This window comes from Cupressus sempervirens, chromosome 4, assembly GCF_028749045.1.
Source record: "Cupressus sempervirens isolate cs-2001-9-10 chromosome 4, ASM2874904v1, whole genome shotgun sequence".
Lineage (NCBI taxonomy): Eukaryota > Viridiplantae > Streptophyta > Pinopsida > Cupressales > Cupressaceae > Cupressus > Cupressus sempervirens.
Window position 1 is genome coordinate 663616959 of NC_143121.1, and position 25673 is coordinate 663642631.

Consider the following 25673-nt stretch of genomic DNA (forward strand, 5'->3'; position numbering starts at 1 on the left):
TCATCGATGATGTCTCCCACATCTTCATTGTGAGACTCCACAAACAACTTTGCTATGTTTGGAAGGAAGTCGTCCCATTAAGCTGAAGTAGGAAGACATGGAGTTTCCTACTGCACTAAATCCGAAGCATTTATGGCTGGAACTGGATCAGTAGAAGCAACAGGAGGTGAGATCTCATCTGGAGAGGACGCAGCTACAACTAGAGGTAAAAGATCTTTTGGGAATGGAGGAATGTGTGGGTCTCCATACAACTCCCAAAGATGGATCCAAATATCATATGGATCGGTTGACTTCATGTCATCAAGTGAATCCATAACCTCCATATCCATAAATAGAAAGAGTGTACGGCAAAAGATGGAACTAGTGTCTTAATTGTAGGAAAGTCCTTTCGCATATGGTAATGCATTATGCTGACTAAGATAAGGGATAGCCAGTTGACTCCACTCCTTGTAGTTTTGTGTTGTCAAGGTAATTCAATCTTCCTCATCCATGATGTACTAATCAATGTACCCCCTGAAAATGCAAAAAACAATCAACCCCCTCCTAATGTATGATTTAGTGCTTTATATGTAGTGCATGTACAAGAGGCCACTTGTCAAAATGTACAAAGTGGACTTTTTGATTTTTCTAGTTACAACTGCCTTTTGAGAGTCAAATCTGTCACTAAGCACTGTAGCTCAGATGTACAACAATTTTGAAAAGTAATCAAAGCAAAACAATGCAGAAAAGACCCTGAGATTGAAAGTGATATTTTTGTCCACAGAACCCTATAATCTGATTGCAGATCTAGAAAGTAGATGAAAAATTAGGCACTTTCAAAAAAAGGAACCTGTTTTTGAGTCTAGATGAGCTTGTATGGAGTGTTTCAAGTTCCAAAATGCAGGATTGGACAGGTATAGTCGCCAAAATACGCAATTTCTAACAAATCCGTGCACCAAAACCAAAAGAGAACAACACCACTAAAAAGTTTAGAAAATTCTACCCAAAATCAAAAAAATCGCATCTGATTTGGAGTCTGGATGACTGAGTTATGGCCTCCCAAAGTCGGACTGTCAAATTAAAACTGAATCTGGAGAGGGGTTTGGGCAGCAAACTGCGAGGTTAAATTTGACGATCAAACGATCGTCCTAGTAGTTCTATTTGGCCTATAAATGACGGTCAGACGATCGTCAAATTTAAGATAGTAAAAGGATGATGTCAGCAAAAAATCACCCTGATGATGTGGCAGGTACGGTTGCTGACGTGGCATGTACAAAATAGTATGGCTTTTTGATGATGTGTTGTATGACAAGGCTGCGCGGCCCTTGACGGAGTGTATGGTCTGCGTATTGGGGCAGACACGTGGTGTGACAACTGTCAAGGCCTCTGCTAACGTGTTGGTATTGACTTGGCCTTTGGCTGAGCCGGCAGGGTGCTGTACAGTTGTCCAAGCTAGAAATCTTTAAGATAGCGGACATGGAGGTCGCGATTTGAAGCCGCCAGAAAGAAAGGATGCCGTTGGAGCAATGTTGCCGTTTGAAAAAATGCCGGTGGAAATTTCGCGGTGACTTGAGACCTCAATCGGCACTGGAGACGATCAAAATACTGCCGGTGACAGAATGGAAGTAGCGGCTGTTGGAGTTATTTGGGCAGGTACCGGAAATCGTTGACAATGCCGAGATTTTTCGTCGGTCGGGAACTTGTGAGCAACGGGCTGAAAAGGCATAGTGACGGGGGTCGGATTGTAACTGCCGGTAGGGTGCAGGAGAATGATCCCACATTGGTTGTGGGCGCACTTGTTGCAGTGCTTAAAAGCTAGGGTTGGTGGGATGTAGAATAACAAAGACAAGTCGGATAATAAGTTGGGCGGCCAGAAATGTTAAACTGCTAATGTGTGCATGCCGGATTTGTGAGCTGATGCCGCTATATGAGGAATATTTTGATCCGCAGTGAATATTCCTTGCGGGGGTTGGGGTGTCATTGCCCGATACCAGAGTTGCAAATCGTGCCTTAGAGTGCCAGTTTGCAAATTTTTTTTCCTCAAAATTGACTTTGGCCCAGCATAGGCGAAATTATAGTCAATTTTCATCGAATCGACGTTCCGGACACAATGGCGAGGTTTGCTTTGGCTCTAGACGCTCCCAATGATTGCGATACTTTAGGTTTGGGTCGAGGTGCAAAAGCAACAAGATGGTCTCAAACGGCTATGTGAAGAGAAATTCCTCAAGCTCTGATACCATGTAAGAATTTTGTATAGCTCTGATACCATGTAAGAATTTGCCTTAGGGCAAAATTCACCCAAGATTAAGGAACTCAAGCACAAGCACAACAGTAGACCAAAAGAGTATGATCAGAATATCGATATGTATTCAATTAATTGTGAAAGTACACTAGGAGTGCCTGTATATAAAGGCCTCTGGAATGCTTCTAGAATGCCCAGAAATCAGCATACTGATAAGTCCTACAACCAGGCACATGTCCGCTAGAAGTGGATTATCCTCCATTAAGCACAGGAGTAAGTGCGATGATGAGAGGATAAGCCTACAACGGTGTAGCACGCAAAATAATGTTGTAGACACCATGTGCTAAAATAGGAGTGCGAATAATTGTGTTGTCTACATGACAACTTAGTTAATTATGCAAACTCCTGTGTTGTAGACACCATATGCTGAATTAGAGTTGCGTACTTTTGTGTTGTCAACATGACAACACATAAAAGTATGCAAACTCCTAAGTGTCTCACTAATAAATAATAAGATAAAATGCATTAACCTAAGTAAATTTAAGTGTAAATAGTAAATACGTATTCACACCAACAGTCTCACAAAATAAATTTAGAGAATTGTCATCAAAATAAAGTAGACGGCTTAATCAAAATGTTCGGACTATTTGAATTGTCATCACATGTACTGTCACCTTAGATAAGCAACTTTTATAATAAAGGAAGATTTCTTGACTTGGTCATAAGTCTATCGACTAAATGAGGTCTGATTGTCAGCAATTGATGGGTGTCTACCTTCAAAAAAGTTAGGAAATGAATTTAGAGAATTGTCCTATTTCGTAAGACTTAACATTTCTCTGTATCGTAATCTTGCTAGGGCAAGGTATTGATTCCAAAATGATCTTTTTTGGAAAAAAGGAAAGTTGTTCACAAGATGATAAGCTACCTGATGGAGCTCTAAATTTTTGTGAAAATTAGGGCCTCCATTTCAGAAATAATGTTAGAAAACTTGATAGAATTATTGTCAAAGATGTCAAAGTTCTGCAATCTGGATTATTGAAAGTGGTATATATATAGCTTGAAAGAAAAGTGATCAGATGCAAATCATATAATGAGTTTTCGAGACATAATTGTACCTATAGGATGCACAAAAGAGCTACATGTCATCACTGACTGGAGATAAAGGAACTGTCAGGGAATTAATTGAAGTGAACTATGAAGTTGTCACAGAGGAATTAGAGAATGAGCGTGAAAGGCATAGAATAGGCTGCCATGATTCTTATTCTAGCCCAGTTGAATATGATTCTTTGTGAATTTACATTGGCAGAGAATTTGCTTGAGCAAATAAAAGAAATAATGGCCAATGATTGGGAATCAATAGCCATTGGTTGAAAGGATTTTGGAAAATGCAGGCTGGCATATGTATATAGTCCTTGAGAAGCCAGAGGAAGCACTGCCTATTCGTACAAAAAGTCTTGAAATCCAAGAATGCATCCTTGGAAAGAACACTCCACTATCAATCACCATACTCTTGTGTTTAGCTGATATACACAACCTTCTTGATGAGTCAAGTTCTAATGCAGAATAGAGAAATCCAAGAAGAAGTAGATTCATTGCGTAGGGCATTGACTATAGCGCAGAATCATATGCAACATAATTGGTTTGAAGTCCAGCATGGAAATATAACTCTTTCTCAAAATGATATATTCTTGATTTGTAAGTGGTAGAAATCCCACAAGTCTTCTAATGATTCAATGAGAGCCTATTAAAATGAGCCAATGTACATATACCCACGAAGCGGTATCACCAAAAAGGACAAACACGACAGCCATAAAGACAAAAACTATGATATCCTTTATAATATAAGAGGTGTTTGTGGCATAAGGAGTTTGGAAAGTCAAAGGGGCTTCTACATTCTACAGAAATGGTATTTTTGGGAACCTCTAAGTTGACAAGTAGCATGACAGGGAATAAGGTGAAGAAGATAGGGAGTTATGATACCCAACCTGGCAACCATTATCTATAGAGGCCTTGTATTGATCACACAATAAGTCTATGGATGCATAAATGCAAAATATTATCAAGTAATATTTAAGGGTGATCATTAGTTCATAGAGCTTGATACACCATCAAGAATCGAGGGGTTAGAAAAGAAAATCATTGTCGGGAATTCATCAATATCTAGTGATTCATTAAAATTGAATATAAGATGGCAATACCATTATTAATTGGCATATTAAAATGATATAGAAGCTATATTAAAAAATGTGCAGTTAAGAAATATGCAACTAAATAGTGATTTGTTAAATTCAAAAGAGGTGTTATATATTTTTAGAGACGACTTTTCATTTTGAAAGGTCACAACTTAAAACGAATAAAGATATAAAATAGAAAGTTATTTCTATTTTCAAATGTAACAAGACATATTTGATAAGAAGAAGCATTACAAAAAATACTTTGTATTGTATGGAGGAAAATGAATTATAAGGCATGGCTTTGTAATAGAAATTTAAACATTATATTTTAATAATAAATAAAAAATCGTTTGTTTATTTTTTACAGTTGAGATTCGTCCTTTATGATCAATAAAGAGATTATTGAATTATTACGAAAAAGCTTTTCTTTTGCATTGGGCTTTTTCCGCATTTTGTGTTCAACAAACAAGGATGGCATGAAATATACATGTGTTTCCTCTTTTCTAGCTACTTGGACTTCTCAGCTAAGAAGTGAAATTCCTTTTGGCTGACATAGAATTGCATATAAAGATAACCTTTTGCAAAGATCAGGAATAATTGATGATATTTTGGATAAATATTGTCTCATAAAGTTGTACAGAATAGTCTTCATTGTGATTGACTCTGTTGCCCGAATGAGCAAACACATTGATCATTTAAATCATTGGAATATAATTATCGGATTTATAGTTGAAGTTAGAAATTTATATACTTCCTTTTTGCAAGCATGTAATCAATAATTGATAACCCTACATAATCATTCAACCATTTCAAGCAATCGCATAGCTTTGTTTCAATCGAGTTCAGGGACCTTGCCAGCCTAAGAACCCATAAAGCGTAAATTCGCTATAGAAGAGCTTTGAAAGGTGATCAGGTTTGAAGTAAGAGTCCGTTTGGTTCGTGGAATTAGACTGACATTTGCATAAACTAGATTTGGAAAATTTTGCGTTTGTGTCAAAATTTCAAAATGGAATTAGAATTGCAGAAATGTAATTTTACCTCAAAATCAGGTTATCAGATTTCCCACTAGCTACCTGGATTTAAAAATCAAAACCTGGTTACACTTTTTTGAAGAGCATAAAATGCCCACTGTCTGAAAGGCAATTTCGGCCATGTCACCGTTGGCCAGATAGATCTAAGCAGAGGATCACTGCATTTTGAAAGTTGGATGTCAGATCAGAAAAAGGCAGACTAGTATGGATGAATCTTTGTGTAGAGAATAAGTTTCCAAGATACTGTCATGTCTGAAATGGCATGTATGGATGAAAAGTTTGAAAATTGAAAACATTATTTTGACCGCTTGAACTGGATTGGCGCTCAGTGACTCCCCCATTTTGTGCGTGACCTCCATGCCCTTACGGCTTATTTGAAGTCTGACAATCTTGGTATATGAATCGACTGATTTATATATGCATACACAACTTTAATTAATCCGCTGCAGATTTTATCAAATTACTTATCTAATACAAAAGCCTTTTTTTAATACTAGTCCAAATTTCATTCCAAACCTACTAACTCTCGTTATATTATAATTGCCTTCATGAATCTTGAAACTCATTTCATGAGCTAACTGCAGTACCCCTCTTTGCATTGCATAGAAGCACTTTCTGTGTTTTCAACCTATAAGCATAATTGGCATACACATTTCTATCAAATATGATGTTTTATCCAGAAACCTTGGTTTAGATGATGAGTAGAACTAGGCAATGCAGAGGATTGGAATCGATCATCCTTACCATTTCACATAATTGCTTCCAGAATATCTGCAGTCCCATTTAGTGGGCTATAATATTAACTTCAGGTGGACACTATTTCAAACTGTTATGCTTTAATTCGCTCCTGTGCAGGCCTATTCACCATGTTACGCTTGAGGTCTGGTTCTTTTGTTGCATGTTTGACAGTCGGTCTCCAAATTATACAGTTTGGGTATGTGAAATCATAGATTACATTCTTCTCTATTCACTGGCCGTGTAACATATTGTGCTTTGTTCTGGGTTAGGACGTAAGGGTTCTACACTCATTCATCTTCCATGTCACCCAAATTGACCTACTAAAATTCCAAAAATCATTTTGAAGATTTGCATTTTCTTGGTTTGGCTAATTCGAGATTTGTAGAAATCTTGATTTCTACAATTCCACAAACCAAACGGACCTTAAAGGTTCACCCGCCTAGGTGTAGTGACGCCTAGAGTGCAGGGGAATCAAAGTCATTCTTGTTCGTTGGTCATAACTGAATGGATAATCCTACTGGAGAATTGGCCAAGCTTTTGGATTTCCAATCTGTGGTTTTGGGAACCAAGACTATCAACACACCAATTGGTAGGTTCTTGGTCAACCATACACAACTTCAGCAACTCATTCTTCAGACTAGAGATTTGGGGAAACCATAATCTAAACAGGCTGTACTTACAAAAGTAGGCATAACTTACTCATTTCTCAATGAAAATAAATATAACTTGAATCAAAAGAAAGTAGACTCAATATTCTTTCCAACCATATGATATTTGTATCCCAATCCTTCCGTACAAGAGTAAAAAGCATTGAAATATACAATAATCAGAATTCTACCAGTATGAGACACAATTAGGACAGTCACAACAATGGTATGTTTTTGATGTCTTTAAGATTTTAGAACCCTAACACATTGAGGAACATCTTATATGCATGCATCCTTGAATAAAAATAATCTATAGTGTTTTACAATAGTTTTATTTGCTGCTGTTATGACTGTCTCAGTTACCTTCACAGGGACAGTCATAAAAAGAGATTTATTTATCACACACCAAAGTTTCTTTGAAGGTAAGTATTGTGAAGTTAAGGTCTCCACTCAACCTCCTTGACATTTCTAAACTCATACCCTTCAGTATTCATCCACCATTCACAGAAACCTCCTCATGCCTTGCACTTGTGGGACAATGAAAAACATATAAAAACAAACTAATATACAAGATTTGGGCATTTTCTCTGGCCCAAATGAAAGTTTTACATTTTAAAAGCTCACAGGTTACCCTAGGTAGGGTTTTTAAGCCTTCAACACAAAAATACGATATCTAAGTCAAAACTTAATGAAATTACGTGAGATCAATGCCAAAATAAAGTAGACCTAGAGTACTATCAATCCCAATCACTATGAAATAATGGGGATAAAGAAAAATGAATCAAAATGAGCCATAAAAGACTGTTTACAGTTGGGAAAAGCAAGGGAACTAGATAAATTTTATTGAAAACTCGCTTCAAATATTTGATCAACCCGTACAAATGGAACCCAAAAGGCTTATTTAAGTCAATGATTATTTAATGCAACTGATCCACATGCATGGGGTGACTTTTCAACTTCTTTTGCATGGTTTTTCCCTCTTTTCTGCAAAAACATTGATTTTTACAACTTTGCCAATTTGAGCAACTTTTGTATTAAAACCCCTAAAGACTGACAACTTTGGAAAATGATTGGAAATGGTCTAAAACGACCTTACAAAATATTATTAAAATAAATCTGAGCAAAGTTTCTCAATTTTTTTTTTTTTGCCTATATAAGGCTAATCAACACCTATAATGCCCTGCACAATACTCCCCTAGGAAAAGAACTCAAGTTTCCATTGAGGTAAGACCCGCAATAGTATAACCATGTTTGATGATGTAATCTTCATTCATCCAAGTAGCACCCTCCATTGGTAACACTTTCCTATTGATTAGGTATTGGTAGTAGGTTGTTCTTGTCTTATTGAGCCCTTTCTTGTCCAAAATGCACTCTAACTCCATTGGTTGGCTGGGTGGTAGGTCTCTAATCCAATATTCCTCTAATGGTGCTGTTGTACTTGTATCTTCGCCTACAATCACATACCCTTTTAAATGGAAAATGTCAGAAACATTAAAAATAGGCGAGCTAGTAAACCTGGGAGGGAGCTCTATCTCATAGGCATTAGCTCTATCTTCTTCATTTGTAGCTTAGTATACCTCCCTTTAAGAAGCCTTTGCTTTCTTAATTGAGCCAAGACGAAATCTCCAACCTTAAAATAGACCTCTCTCATTTGCTTATCAGCTTTTTTTTTATACTTCTCAATGTAGTTTTTATTAGAACATTATAATGTTTCTCAATGTTGTTTTTGTAAGTCTATACAAGGAACTTTCCTCCCTTTGTTTAGTACAACTATAACAACTCCGATTTACCATAACATGGTATCAGAGTAGGTCGATGAGATTTCATAAAATTTGGCAATATTTTTAAAGAAAAATTCGAGCCTCTTGATGTGGACTTCTTTCCATAAATTGGAAAAAAATATTGTTGGAGGTATTTTATGAAAATTTTATAGGTAGCCGTCGAACATTTTTTGCTGAAAATTGCTAGGCTGGTTGAGGGTTATGATTGTGTGATTTCTTGGTTTGAGCAAAAGTCTCTAATTTTCCAATGTTGTGTGTATTTGTCAATGAGTTGCATGTGCATTTTGTTACTTGCATATGTTGTTTTACCACACAAAGGCTCATGTTTTGTTGCATCAAGGTTTCTCTGATGGCTTTTCTTAAAACTTTCCCTCTTTTTTTTTGGATTTTGTAATTTGCAAAGTTGTGTAGGATTCCTTTGTGGGTTTAGACGTTCCCTTAAAAATTATTTATTGGGTTTCACCATTTTTTCCTCAAAATTGATGCTTTGTATGTTGATCTATGTTTCAAATTCTGTTGTTGGGTTTTGTTCATTTTTTGACCTACAAAATTATTGGTTTTTTTTGATTTTTCTCCTAAAAAATGATGGGTTATTGCAATTTATTTTGGGGCATAATGCTCATCTGCAAAGTTTGGAGGGTTCGCTGATTTTTCCTCAAAATCGTGTTAGCTAATCTTAATGTTTGTCTCTATCTTTAGGGAAGAGCAGCTCCAATTATCCAACATTAGGTTGGATGTTTTTGTGATGATTTCTGGTTAGATGTTTTGCTGATTTTGGGAGGGTTAGTAGCAAACTCATCTCATGGCAGAGTTAGTGGTAGACTCATCTCATTGGCAAAGTTAGTGGCATGCTCTTGTCTCTTGTTGCAAAGCATTTTGAAGAAGGGGACACTCTTTTATGTTGTTGTCTAGATGGATTTTGGCTATTGTTGGTCATGTACATTTTGCAGATCCGGGGAGGGTCTTAGCAACAACAAAATGTTTTGAAGAATTTATGACTAAAAGACAATGACCATTAAGAAAGGGTATTAGAATATTATAATTTTTCCTATAATAGTTATCTTACTTAGTCTTTAGTTTATTACGTAATTTCTATTACCCTCTTTAGTCTATGATTGTTTCTTTTAGAAACATCGTATTTGTAAATCTATATAAGGGGCTTTCATCTCCTTTGTTTAATACAACTACAACAACATGAATCTACCATAACATTTCTTGCATTGACACAACAAATTATTCTCCTTCAACACTCCTCTTATCCATACCAGTGATACCTCTTAATTCAAACATTCATTTAGGTTGTAAACCATAAACTACTTCAAAAAGAGTCTTACCAATGCTTTGTTTATCGATTCATTGTAAGCAAACACAGCTTGAGGTAAAATCAGATCTCATTGTGTTGAATGCTCCTTTGTCAAGCATGTTAGGATATTACCAAGGCTCTTTATTGACCACTTCTGTTGGCCATCTATTTGAGGGTGATAAGCTGAGCTGAAACTCAACTTAGTACCAAGCTTCTTCCATAAAGTTCTCCAAAAATGACCAACAAATTTTCTCTATCTGAAATTATATGCAAAGGCAAAACATGAATTCTTACGACCAACTTGAAGAACGAACCAGCAGTATAGGAAGCGTTATTAGTGCTCTTGAATGATATAAAGTGTGCCATTTTAGAAAACCTGTCTACAGCAACATAAATTGAATCAAATCGTCTAGGTGTTGCAGGTAAACCTAGTACAAAGACCATGATTATAGATTCTCATGGCTTACTTGGGATCAGTAAAGGCTGATAAAGACATGCATTTGTGTTAGTTCCTTTTGCCTTTTGACAAATAACACACCTTTCTATAAACTTCCTTACATCACTTTGCATTTTAGGCCAATGATATTTCCTTCTCAGCTGTTCCAAAGTCTTATCTAAACCAAAGTTACCTGCAAGACTACCACTTTGCTTTTCCTTGATTAGATTGTTACTCATAGAACACATGGGCACACATAATTGAGCTCCTTTAAACAGTAAACCTTCTTGAATCTGAAAATCAGAATTATCGTTATGATAGACACCATCAAACTATTTACAAGACTTGTAGATATAATTGAAATCAACATCATTATCATACATACCCTTGAGAGATTCAATAGCCACACTGTCCAGTTCGATCTCTTGAATCATTATGGCCCTTCTACTCAATGCATCTGCCAGCTTGTTGGACTGCCCCTTCTTGTGTTTGATAATGAATGTAAAGATTTGAAGATACTCCACCCATTTCATGTACCTATGGCTGAACTTATCTTGGCTATTCAAAAATTGAAGTGCATGATTGCCAATATAAACAACAAACTCTCTAGGATGAAGATAGTGTCTCATTTTTAAAAATCTTGAACCATAGCATACATTTCTATATCATATGATGAATAATTCTTCTGCTTTTTGCTAGACAAGGCAACCGGTCTGTTTTCTTGGCTAAGGACAGCCCTTACAGCATAACCACTTGCATCACACTGAATGGCAAAGACCTTATTAAAATCAGGTAAAGCAAGAACAATCTTATCTGTAACTCCTTTTTAAAAATGTTGGAAGCTTTTTCAGCTTCAGGAGGACAAACAAACTTCCTTCTATTCTCAGCTTTTATAGTATCCAAAATATGAGTGCACACATGGCTGAAATCTCTTATAAACTTCCTGTAAAAACTTGTTAAACCATGAAAACTTATCTCCTCAAAAACTGATTTAGGAGTTGGCTAATTTAAAATAACTTCCACCTTGTTAAGATCCATCTTCAATGAACCATTAGTGAGCACAAATCCAAGGGAAACCAGCTCTGTTTTTGTAAACTCACTTTTTCAAATTGATCATTAGTTATTCTTCATTCAATCTTTTCAAAACCAAATTCAAATGGTGTAAATTCTCTTCCTTACTAGAACTATAAATCAATATATCGTCAAGGTAAATTACTACAAATTTACCAATAATTGGCTTCAAAACATCATTCATAAGTCTCATAAAAGTGCTAGGAACATTTGAAAGGTCAAAAGGCATTATTGTTTGTTTGTAGAGTCCTTCATTGGTTTTGAAAGCAGTTTTCCATTCATCTCCACTTCTGATCCTGATTAGGTGATATCTACACTTTAAATCCATCTTGCTGAAGTAAGTGGCTTCACTCAAACAATCCATGAGATCTCTAATCCCTGGTATTGGGAATCTATATCTAATTTTGATTTTGTTGATAGCCTTGGAGTCGATACACATTCTCCATCCACCATCTTTCTTGGGTGCTAAAACAATTGGTACTACACAAGGGCTTAGGCTTTCTTTGTTCAACCCCTTCTCAGGCAATTCCTTCATTTGTTTGTTGATCTCAATCTGTTGTGGTGACATTGTACACTGCCTTGATGGGTAGACTAGCTCCAGGAATGAAGTCAATAAAATGACTTGTTTCTCATAGGTGGGAGTGAACGTGGAAGTTCATTGTGACACTTTTTTTACCTTCTTTGGTGCTGCTACAGTCTTGGGTCTGATGAGGATAGGAAACCCCACTTTATCCTCCTTTATGGGCCGTTTGGTTGTTGGAATATGATATAGGAATTGGAATCTAAAATCCTTGATTTGGGATTCTGGAATTTGAAATTCATATTACGGTGTTTGGAATTTATTTAGGGATTGTTTGGTTCAAGCCCAAAAATATTTGATATTCGGAATTTGGTATTCCAAGCTTGTTTGGTTCAAAATATGAATATAAAAGTTATAGTGAAAAAGGAGATTCATGTCTCCAATTTTTTCAAGGACCTGTTCATGGTGCTTTGAACTCCACACATGCCAAAAATGTCGATGTTCATTGCAAAATAAAAATTCAAGAAAAAGTTAAAAAAAAGACGAAAGAAATTAGATATGTGCAGTACTAGTTATTTTATTTAATCCAAACATATGAGCAAGTGCAACAATAGCCAAAAATTTTCACCCAATTTATAAAAATTGTATTCATAGAAATTTTTGCAATAATCTTTCTAATTTCTTCAAGCGACACCTGCTAATTTTTACAAAATGGCGTTCAAAGGGTGCCCAAAGTAGATGCAAAGGGTATCATTTATTGAAACGCCTCACTCTCTCGGTTACAAGTCAATTAAATTTCAGAAATATGTGCAAAAATAGGTGCTCCCAAATGGGCATCTGGATGTCAAATACAATTAAATTTCACTTTAGTTGAAATCCTCATTTTCAAAAAATGGGATTTAAAATGAGAATTTAAACCAGAATTCCAAATAACAAGTATTTTGAGGGGAGATGGAATTCTTGTTTTGGGGGTCAAATGAGGATACCAAATCCACATTTCTCCAAATTCCAATTCCCATTTTGCAGACCCAAATAGTGGATTAGGAATTTTTGAGAATTTTGAACTCCAATTCTCGCTAAAATCCACGATCCAAATGGATTATGGATTTCAAAAATTCTTTTTCTTCTGCCAACATCACATTGTTTCTAGCTTTTGAAATAGGTTTTTCATCCATGAGTGGTGTGAGAGTAAAGGTGACTCCATCTTTTTCAATCACATCTGTGTTTTTCCTTGCATCATGATAAGCATACCTGTCATACTACTATGGTCTACCAAGTAAAATACGACAAACATCCATATGGATGATATCACATATTAGTTTGTCCTTGTACCCTCTAATGTAAAAATCCACCCAACATTCTTCATTCACCAGCTGCTCCTTAGTCAACCATGTAAACTAAAATGGAGTTGTATGAGGTATTCTTTTCAGTTTAAGCTTTTCTACCATTTCCATAGAGGCTAAATTATCTTTACTACCATAATCAATCACTACTTCGAAACATTTTCCTTGATTCTTAAATGTGGTTCTAAAAAGTGATTTCCTTTGGGGTGACTCCTTCTCTATTGGTACTTTAATCAATGTTCTCACTAGAAGTGACTCTCCAACCTCAGGAGAAACTTCTTGACTATTTGAAGCTAGACTCTCACTTTCCTTCACTTTGACTATTTAATTTCTTCTTTCTCCATTGCATGATGTTGTAGCCTTGTTTTCATAACATCACCAAGCTTGATGGATAGCAAACTTATTGCAGTTGATCCACCTCTTTGACCTCCAAATCTGCCCTTGAAATTGGGTTTTCTTCCTCTGAAATTTCCTCTTGTTTCAGGCCCAAGTGATTTTTGTGCCTCACTTGATTCACACTGAGATCTTTGTTTTGTCCTCTATCTGCAAATGTACCTCTTCCTTTGAAGTTTGATCTGCTCGCTCTCTACCTTCATTCTCTTGTCTCCTCTTCAACTTATCTTCAGCCCTTAGTGGTAGTTGGAAGCATTCTTCCACTATTTTTGGAGTGGCAGGCTAAGCACATCTTGTATATTGAACTGCAATCCATTTAAGTATCTTCCTCATGGTTGGCTCACATAATCTGTAGAACTCCTCTTTGTAAATTTTAACATCCATCTCATTTTGTCTCAATTTCTAAAGCTTCTTGTATCGCTGAATGGAATAGTCACTAGGCAAGAATTTGACTTTGAGTTTGGCAATCTTTTTGTCCCATGAACTTATTATGGACTTTCCGCATGTCCTTATTTCATATTATGTATAATTCTACCACAGGGAGGCATGGTCTTTAATTTAGTCTTGGTGAGTTTCACCTTTTGTACATCAAGTATCTCTTAAAACTTAAAGTAGTTATCCATGGCTCCTATTCATCGAGGAGTTCTTCACCACTTATACTTCCTCCATACAAAGGCAAATCCACATTCACCTTAGAACCATCTTCCTCGACAATCTTCAACATTCTGACCATTCTTTCCTCTTCTAAATCCAACTACTCTATGGTTTCTTCTCCCCCTTCCTTTCTTTCTTTTCCTCCTCTTGGTCCTTCTCATCTCTTGTGACCATTCCTCTTTTTACTGATTAAAGTACCTTGCACCCTTCTCGATATTAGTCAGAGACGGATGATATGATAGATTATAATGACGTCCACAAGGCTAAAATAGCCTATGGGACCTATGCGATCACCCCCCCAAGGTAGGAGCGGAACTAATCTAGCTGCAAAGTTTTGGTTAACTTGTCTCTCCTTCTTTGAAGTTTGATAATCAGAGCCGTTGTTCTCTTCACTTGATCTTCCTCAAATAAGTAGTTGAAGTCCTTGTTCTGTAATATCTTTGTATAACCAGATCTGATCTCACTGTATGCCAGGCAATCCTTGACAAAGTGCTGCTCAGTCTCTACTGCTCCCATATTACAGAATAAACACGTTTTGTCTACCCACTCTTCCTTTGGAACTTGCCATCTACTAGTTTCACATCGCAGCCGGTGTGAACTAGTTTTGAGTTGAGCCATCAACATTCTTGCTTTCCAATTAATAGGTGCTCTTATATAGGCCTTTTCATCATAGCTAGAAGTGGGGTTAAATTCTTTAATGTAATAAGATTTTTTCTACACTATGTGCCTTGTCCATAAAATATTGCGAAAATTTTCCATGATAAACTACTTTATTTCTTTAATGCTATCCGGGCTAAGTATGGATGTTGATATCCCATTTTCACATCCATTTGTCATTTTGCTTCATCCATGTGCTTTTTCGCCTAACAAGTTTTTCATCTACAACTAGCTTGGGCTAGGGATGTGTTTCTAGACCTTGGGTTTTCTTTAAATAGCTTAGCATCCGGACCAATGCGACGACTTCTAATGGAAAGGAACCCACTTTTGCCAGTAAGATCTCATATGGCATCGTGGTCTTGACTTTAAGATTGCATGTGATGAAGTGTTTTTAAATTCTTTCTACCTATTGCCATTTTTGTTTGGACATACTACCGCCCCACACTTCACATCCATATAGAATAACCGAAGTGACCAACAAACCAAAAAGAGTTTTCATGGTCGTCCAATCCCATAATTCTGCAGGGCACTATATGTGCTGATAAGCCTCATATAACATCAATTTACAACTAAAATGAAGACAATGTTTGTGAACTAAAGATTGAAATAGAAACTACTTAATAAACTAAAGACTTAACTAAGATGGCCATTAAAGAAACATTATAATATTCTAATAACATTCCTTAATTTTCTCTGTCCAATTGATGTCTTTTGGTCACAAATTCTTCAAAACATTTTGCTACTGCTGAGACCCTCCCTAGATCTGCAAAATGTTCATCACAAGAAGCCAAAATTCGTCCATACAAGAACAAAGAAGGGTGTCTCCTTTATAATACTTTGCAACAAGAGACAAGAGCCTACCACTGACTTTGCCATCGAGATAAGTTTGCCACTAACCCTCTTAGAATCAACAAAACATCTAACTAGAAATCATCACAAAATATCCAACTTGATGTTGGATAACAGAGCTGCTCTTCTCTAGAGACTGAGACACATTGAGAACATTTAGCACGATTTTGAGGAAAAATCAGTAAACCCTCCAAATTTTGTTGGTGAGCATGATGCTCCAAAACAAATTGCAAAAAACCACGATTATTGAGGAGACAAATCGACAAAAACCAAACACAATTTTTGAGGTGAAAAATTGATCAAAACTCAACATGATCCTTGAGGTGAAAATCAATCAAAACCAAATAGAATCCGAGAAACAGATAAGAGAATACAAAGCTTCATTTTTGAGGAAAAACAACAAAATCTACGAGATAATTTTTTAGGAAAAATTATAAACCCACAAAGGAATCCCACACCACTTTGTGAACTACAAAATTAGAAAATTTTAAGGGAAGAATTATAGAAACCCATGAGAATTTTTAAGGAAAAAATTATGAAAACTCATAAGAAATTATTTAATGGTGGCAACACACGAGACTTTGCATGGTAAACCAGCACATGCAAGCAACATGCAAGTACATGAAACAAATATGCAAGTACATGCAACCTTCGAAAATCAAACTCTTGCAGAAACCACGTGATCAAACCCTTCAAGGAGGCTTGTGATTTTCAGCAAAAATCTTCGATGATGAACCACAAAAGTTTCATAAAATACCAACGTTTTTTATTTCAAAAAATTGAAAAAGAAATGTTTGGAAAAAAATTAAGATGAAAAGTGGCTCGGAAAATCTGCCAAATTTTATGAAACCCATTGACCTGCTTTGATACCATGTTATGGTAAATCGACGTTGTTATAGTTGTATTAAACAAAGGAGATGCAAATACTTTATAGATTTACAAAGACGATGTTTCTAAAAGAAACAATTGTGAACTAAAGACGTAAATAGAAATTACTTAAAAAACTGAAGACTAAACTAAGATGACCATTATAGAAACATTATAATATTCTAATAATGCTACTCAAACCCATCAAATCCAAATTTAAAAAAAAATTTCAAATGGATTGTGGAAACCTGATAAGATTAATGTTCACAACATAATAAATTGCCCACAAACCAATTGGCAGATCCTTAGTCAACCATACATAGCTCTAACAACACATTGTTCAGACTGCAGATTTTGGGAAACCATAATCTGAACAGGCTGTCCCTACAAAAGCAGGTATAACTTACTCGTTTCTCAATGAAAATCAATAAAACTTGAAGCCAAAGAAACTAAACTCAATATTCTTTCCAACCATATAACATTTTTACCCCAATCCTTCTGTACACGAGTAAAAAGCTCTGAAATATACAGTAATCAGAGTTCTACTAATCTGAGACATAATTAGGACAGCCACAACTTTTAGCATGAACCCAATGGAAGAATGATATCTTTTTGCAGTCTTTAAGCTTTTAGGTCCTTACACATCTAGGAACATCTTCTATATGCATGTAACCTTGAATAAAAACAATTTATAGTGTTTTACAAAAGTTTTATATGCTGCTGTTATAACTGTCAGAGTCACCTTCACAGTGACGGTCATAAAAAGAGAATTGTTTATCACACACCAAAGCTTCTGTCAAGGTAAGATCATGAAGTTAGTTTCCCACTCAATCTCCTCAATATCCCCAAACTCATATCCTTTAATATTCATCCACCATTCACACATGCAAGCTGAAAACCTTCACTATTTTGATTGATACATATGAAATATCAGTCCTCTTTCATCTCAAAACCATTGTGAACCTGCTCCTCAAACCCTGCATCTGTGGGACAATGAAAAATATATAAAAACAGACTTATATACAAGATTTTGACATATTCCTCCGTGCCAAATGAAAGTTTTATATTTTACAAGCTCACAGGCTACCCTGGTAGGGTTTTTAATCCTTCAATACAGAAGTTACGATATCTAAGTCAAAAAACTAAATGAAATTATGTGAGACCAATGCCAAAATAATGTAGACTAAGAGTATTATCAACCCCAATCAATGTGAAATCATGAGTATGAAGAAAAATTAATCAAAATGAGCCATTATCAGACTGTTGACACTCAGAAAAAGCAGGAAAACTAGAGAATTATTATTGAAAACCCACTTCAAACCTTGATCAATCTGTACAAATGGAGCCCTACAGGCTTTTCTAAGTCAATGGTTTTAATGTAACTAACCCACACTCATGGGGTGATCTTTCAACTTATTATGCATGGGTTTTCCCTTTTTTTTGCAAAAATATTGTTTTTAACAACTTTGCCAATTTCAGCAACTTCTGCAATTTAAAGCCTTAAGACATGCAACTTTGGAAAATAATTGGAAATGGTCTAAAATAACCTTACAAAATACTAATAAACTAAAACTCAGCAAAATTCCTCAAAAATCACTCTTTTTTTTTGCCTATATGAGGCTTATCAGCACCTATAGTGCCCTGCTCCATCCCATCCCTCTCTGACTAATATCAAGGAGGGTGCAAGGTACGAGCACTTTACACCCACCTCTCATATTGACTTAAATATTGATAGCGTGTCTACCATCGTTATTTCCATTATCTTTTCACGTCATTTCATCTTGTGTGCCTTTCCACTATATGTGCTCATTCTTTGTATTTTCCTCCCATTTCTTTTGGGATTACAGCTTTATACCTGTCATCTTAACCAACTACGACATATTTATCCACCTTAGCCCTTCCTGTATTTTTATCGTAAGCTATTGTTATACTTCTTTCACTGTGGTTGCTTTGTATAAGACAGATTGCAGCATCCAAATGTCCAGCAATAGCAGTAGTTGAATTATTACCACAGTTGTTAAATGGATAAAAAGACATTATATCATAGATTTGGGTATTGTAATCCACTGCCATTTGCCTCAAAATAACAGTAATTGCTGTAGCAGCGAGCATCTGAAGATAAGGATCATTAAGAAAATCATCATACACATCATTTCAGCTGCATTTCTGTGCATTGCTGTTGTTATGGTGATTTTAGGGTTTTTAAAATTAAATGATCTTATTCATGTTTAGCAAGTGCTATTTGTTAGGATTTGCATCCTTCTTCAAGGGATGTCTTCTGTAGTGAGGAGGTATCCCTGGGGTCGCTGCAAGTGTTGGGATATTTCCATATTTTCAGAAAAAAAGGATTGAGTAGAGTCGTTCACAAATATTCAGAAGAGAAGGGGTCAGGGTAGGGGCGTTCTGTCCTATTCCACCTGCCCCTCAATGCCCATCTATGTGAATAGCATAACACCCATTGGGGAATGTCCCTTGGACATACTATCGAATACTGGAATTATAGAATACTGTATTTTTGTTACATTATAATCTTTTTGATAGTTGTGAAAGTACAACGAATCTTCCAATTTTGTGTGATTGTTCTTTCTTGATGCTCCATGCCATTAAGTATTTATAGTTTCTCAGCTTACAAGTTATAACATAAGAAGTAAAATAGAGGAATGAATTGCACATACATTGAATCACAAGCAGCACATTCTTGTATTACTTTGGTATCTTTTTCTTCATCTTTAACAGCTTCTTCCCATAGTTGAAGAAGGAGCTTCACATCAGGGTCCTTTGGCGAGATTCTCGACAATTTTTTTAAGAAATTCCTTGTAAGGAGGCTTGAGGTCTGATGGAATCTCATGATAAGCATTAGCATCCTCAAAAACAAATGTGCTGAAGTCTCGCCTTTGTATCTTTCCAAATTGAAAAAGGCATCAAGTGGAGAAATGTCAGGATCCTCTTCCATGCTGCATTTCTGATCTTCATATTATTCATAACACATCTCTTCTTAATGGCCCACATCATGAAATACAGCAAGGAACCACTCCTTCAATTCCCGCCATGATGAAATACTTTGTGTCGGCAATAGGTCAAATGCTTCCTTTGCAAAATCTTTCAAGGTTCTTACAAAAAGCCTCATTGCATGACTTTCCAAATCCACCTTGTATGCATGTAAGAATCTATAGAAAGCATTCAAGTGATTGAGAGCACATTCATTGCCATCTCCATAGAATTTTGGTGCAATAAGTGAGTCTTAAATATAAGCCATTAGGATCATTGAATATGAATCTTCCTAGGTCTAATGGTCTATCTTCACTTGGAAAATATTGTTTCCTTTTCTTTGGTTGGAACATTTTGTAATAACATTGTCTGCTCTTTCAAGAATAAGAAAAGTACATCTCTCTGAGTCACTTACCTCAACAGAGTCACTAATGATTTGGGCACTCCTTTTGTTAAAGTACCAATCAAGATACAATAGAGTCGCCACCTCCAAATGGAGGAGATGAATAATCTTAAAAAAAAAAAGAGTTCTTCCTTCCAATAGACTATACCTCACCAAAGATCGAATCTACAAAAAAAGCTTTAACAAAAACATACAATGCTTCTACAAGATCAAATCTTTATAAAACAATTTAAGATTTATAAAAAATTTAAGAGAGATCAAAATCTTCAAGGAAATTAAATGCATTGTAAAAAGCTTATCAATTTAGAATTTTAAGTATATCAAAATACTTAAATAAATAAAATAGAATTCTAACTCTTACTAGTCTACAATTAGGAACTCTTAGGGTTTATTTTGCAACGTCAATTTGCTGGTTCCCAAAACCGCAAATTGGAATTCTACAAGTCTTACCAACTCGATGTTGGGATATCCAACCGATTATGGCCAACTTGACGGGACTGATCAATGTGATCGAAATCCCCTGTGCTTCTGGCTCTGCAAAACCAAGGCGGGTGTACCTGATCCTAGACAACAACCTTAAATCCAAGATGCTTAAAGTAGATTGGTTAGAACATGAATACAATGGAAGTTTTCCAAATGACAAGAATTATAGAAAACTTCAAATTTGCAAATTATGAGTTAAGAATAACAAATGAACATATGAATATTTTTGAAATAAGGATAAGTATGGATTAATGCAACAAAAGAATATATTAATTCTTCAAAGGAAAGATATGAAATAATTGCTAGTGTATAGATTGCGAATTTTGAATAATACAAAGACTAGTGCCGAAGGGCGATAGAGTCAATATTATAAGTTTAAAACATACAACTTTATAAAATTCTACGCACATCAATTATAAACAATTTATTAAACAAGATGCGACGAATCAAATATACAAACACAATTTTAAAATAGTCTAGAATGTATTTTAACCATAGTAAGGAGACTCGTCGCAAGTTGGGCGAGTCGTCCGAGTCAACGAGTCAAGTTACCTCACTGGGGTCAAAATGACCTGTGACCTTGGCTCGGCGGGTCAACTGAGCTGACTCGCTTGATTCACCTGACTCGACCAGGGTGACTCGGCTGACTCATCTGACTCGGCTGATCTTTTATTTTTTTGCCTTTGTAGTTACGTAATCGATGTATGTTATGTATGTGATCAATTTACCTTCTATTTTATGATGTTATTGTGTCTTTAATCTTTACTCAATAATTGGTGCATGGAATTAGTTTAAATCCAATTTTTTTTCTAAATTTCAAAGGTTTTATCACTTTGCCGAGTCACTGTCGAGTCACAGGTGACTTCAAGTTGGGTCACAAGTCAAGTTACCCTTGCCGAGTCCGAGTCTTGTTACTTTGATTTTAACTGCTGTGGTTCGAAGACAAACCAGACATAGATTCAGAAGCAATTAAATATTTCACAATATCTATGATGTATGATTTAAAATGCTATAAATGAGCCTATCCACATATCTATCATATAAATTATCTATAAAATTAAAACAAGAATTATAAAGGATGAAACTATATAATATTTTAACTCTAAAGCTTTATGCAAATAAGATAAAATAAATATTTCTTACTGATCATGCCAAAAATAAAATTACACTGGAGACACTCCTTACGGATGATCATTGTTACTTAATATTATGCCTCTGTGTGTAATATGTATACATCTTTTATTCATCTCCATAGTATATATGCATATACATTTGTTCTCAAAAATCAAAATCTCATTGCCTCTTCATCTACTTATATGAACATCTTATATCTCAAGTTTTGACATCACTCACACTTCTACCCTTGTACCTACAATGTATGATTCCATGCTCTTGTTTGATGTGGGTGATAAGTCTCCAACCCTATTACTCAAATGGAGACTCTTAATCTTTTGGAAAAGGTAGAGTTCCATCAGTACACAGTTGTCTCCTTTCCAGTGGACAACCAAGAAGATCCCATGCTTGTTCTTCATGAAAGTATTGTAGTCAACCTATGTTCTTTCTTTCATGTTTTCAAAACGGTAGAGTTTGCTAGTGCCTATAGCAAACTGTAGTCAACCTATAGCTTTGTGACCATTATGGCCTATTAGTAGATAATTCATCCAGCCTTGCATCTTTTATCATCCCATTTTCATATTCTATAAAAAGTATTTGCATTCTTTTTTTCAATGTTCTACTCAAATATCAATGTTATGCTTCACTATTTTGCAAGCAGACCTGAGATCAATAACACAAAATTTTTGTTTTCCCCCCCTTTTCTGACATGGGCAACACTTAAAAAATAGAACCGAGATTTTGTTGGAATAATCACATCTAATTCTGTTTTATTTTGGAAGTGTAGTAAATATTACATGCTATCTATCTATCTATCTATCTATATATATATATATTTTCTTTTTTCTTCTTGCCTGTGCATTTATCTTCATCAAGTACGAAATCCCTGGTCAGGAGTAGAAAATCATGTGAATCTATTATTGAAATTAATTTTATGAAATAATTGAAAGATAATTTATACTGTATTGCAGTTGATTGAACTTGTAACACACTGTTTTCTGGGCTATTCCCTGTATCTTGCACTAGCCATAGCTTAGTGATTGATGCAAATTTACTGCATTAATCATATACTGCCCAAGTCAGGGGCTCACAGACGAGCTTTGCAGCTTCTTCCTCTGGCATAGCAGAGTACGAATAATCTGATGTAGCTTTAAGATAATGAGACCTCTTTCTGCAATATGTATTGTTCTATATTGATATTTGTTATTAATTCACAAGGAATTACCTCGTTAACTTCTGTGATTTTTTTGAATGGTGACTTCACATTACCATTAAACATTTATCAGCAAATTGATTTTTTCTGATTAAACACCATTTACCATTTAAAATACTGTCTCATGCCACAGGAAGATGCTATATAAATTATTGAAATGAAGGTGAGCAATACTAATTTTGACTAGTACTGGACAATTAGTTGTTGTCAAGCAACTTTTCAACATTATTATTGATATAATTAGAAATATGGCAACTTAAAAATGTTATTATAATAATTGATGCAAAAACGTTATTATTGATGTACTTGAATGGTTTTTGGCATATCAGACATACTTGTTATGATTGGAAATATGGTAACTTATAAAAAAAATCTTTTAATTCGAAAAGCATTTTGAGTATGCTGAGTCCGTATACACAAGTATGGTACATTGGGGAATACTCCAAACATTATTATTGATATTATTGGAAATATTTTGGCATATGCAACATACTCGATATGATTCGAAATATGATAACTTATATAATTTTATTATAAAGCAAGAAGCATTTTTTTAGTATGGTGAGTCTGTATGCACAAGTAGTATGGTACATTGGGGAGTACTCCTGTGTTTGTTGAAGCCCCATAGAAGATTTGTACACACTATGTAACACTTGTATAATTGCTTGTTTGAACAGTGTTAAACAAAGAATTTAAGTCATCTTCATATTTGCCTATGCAGGTCCGCGTTCAGTGTGATCCAGCAGGCCGCTTGGTTATTTCTGGTGACCCTGAGCAACCTGACAATCCATGGGGAGTAACCTCCTTCAAAAAGGTGAAATTTTGTTTTTGACATACAGTTTTTTATTATAACACATTGATCTCTAGCATTACCTTCCTGAACCTCTCTTTCTTTGCAAGCAATTAATTTCTTAAAATATATTCTTTCAGGTAATTAGCTTGCCATCAAGGATTGATTCCCATCAAACATCAGCTGTGGTTACTCTTCATGGTCAGCTATTTGTTCGTGTTCCTTTTGAACAGTCCGACTAGTAGTGTGTGATGTATCATCTCAGCTTCTTCATAAGTTGTTTGATGTTAAGCTCAAAGGAAGAGACTTATGAAAACGGATCATTTGATGCAAACTTATCAAATGAAGCAAATTGGGTTTATTTCAAGCAAAGCAAAATCAGGAATATCAGAAAAAAATCACTGCATCTGAGGGATTTTGCTCATCTTTGGTTTCGAATTTCCTATGAAACATTGGGACTACCATTTGAGTTTTGGTAGTCTTTAGTGAAACTATTGAATGCTATAATGAAGAGCATGAGATAGTTTAATGCGGACTCCCCCGCATTGCATTGTAAAGCAAGCTTTGATGCAGGTCATCACAGTGGCTCAACTACTCGCTGGCTTGTTTCATCTACTTCTTTAATGTCATGTATCATAATCTGCTGTATAGACAGGGTAATGTAATGATGTGCAAAACAGCTTAATGTAGGGAGTGAGCGCCCCTACCTTGACATTTGTGAGTGAATATGGCAGTCCTTATTTAGTTGTAGAACATTACTGTCATAGAGGAAGGCAGTGAGATGAGCTATCTGAGTGATTTTACACTGCTAATGTTGTTTCTTTGATGCATTAATTGATGACCAATGTAAGAAAGGAAATGAAATGACCATGTACCACAAAAAAAGATACACTGACATCTTCGTGGGCTACAATTGATATTTAGTTGAATTTAGCATATAGATTGTTTGAACTTCGAAGAACTCTTTAAGATGACGATGCCCACCTCTCTGCTTACATGTGGGAAGACAATAAGACACTGCATGCTCCTAAAGCTTTGTCAATGAGGAAAGTGGTAGAGGGTGAAAAGCCCCATGTGGGAATTATATTTGTGGTTCATCCGCACCCTATAACATATGTTTTAAGGCGATTCCACTTTAAGTGAGTGCCGTGGCCTTGTAATGATTACCAATGATAATATGAAAAGCTTTTGTTAATCTTAAGATGACTATAAAATTACATCGGTCAAATCCCACAAAGATTAAATATCTATGGGTTTAAAGTCGCCCAGTGCATTGATTTTGATATAGAATGACTTGAAAGATTAGTCTCCACTACAAGTAGTTAGAAAGCTATGAATACATGTTAACAGAATCATACTATACATGAAATAAGAAAATCTGTGTTCTCCTGAAGTGAAGGTCCGAAATCATTATTCCGGAAATTTGAAACTGGAAATGATTTTTGAAATTAACGTACTCCCACATAACTCCAGGCATATTTGATCCCATTGGCATATTTCTATCTTTATCATTGGTTTTTGCCTGCAAACTAAAGATAAATGGACATAATTACATGATATTATGTCATCAGTAAATTAACGTCTCTTCAATCTCATTGTTAAGATTCTATTTTACATTTTTGTAATGTCCTCTTCTGGACAATCGTGTTCGACACTTATATAATCACTCCTGATGTTTATAATAGTGATTTCAGTTATCAAATGAGATTATTATTTAGATTCACAAACGAAGGATATAGACGTTATCCAAGTTGCATAGACACCATATATGGATTCCTTCAAACTTTTCAGGTCCAAATCCAATTCACGGAGATTTACAAAACATTGACCCCTTCCCTTTGATGGGATAAAGATCTATTAGATTGGATTTATACAAGCTCTTCCTTGGTAGTGACTTAGTCCTCTTTTTAGCCAAATAGAACGATTGAAATGTCAATTATGTTCTTGTTTTTTCTATTATAGTTGATATCACAATCTTCAAGTTTGGGGCTATGGGTG

The 25673-nt window shown here is 35.4% G+C and overlaps 1 protein-coding gene across 4 annotated transcripts in view; it reads left to right on the top strand.

Moving 5' to 3' along the window:
* LOC149563007 (AT-rich interactive domain-containing protein 3-like) overlaps positions 1-24428 on the top strand; it is a 78545-nt gene extending 54117 nt beyond the window's left edge. For all 4 annotated transcript variants that reach the window (XM_089826446.1, XM_089826445.1, XM_089826447.1 and 1 more), the window contains 2 exons: positions 23607-23699; positions 23816-24428. In XM_089826446.1, the coding sequence (XP_089682572.1) occupies positions 23607-23699; positions 23816-23917 (195 nt within the window). In that variant the 3' untranslated portion in view covers positions 23918-24428. The remainder of the gene's footprint in view (positions 1-23606; positions 23700-23815) is intronic.
* Positions 24429-25673: the final 1245 nt, after the last annotated feature.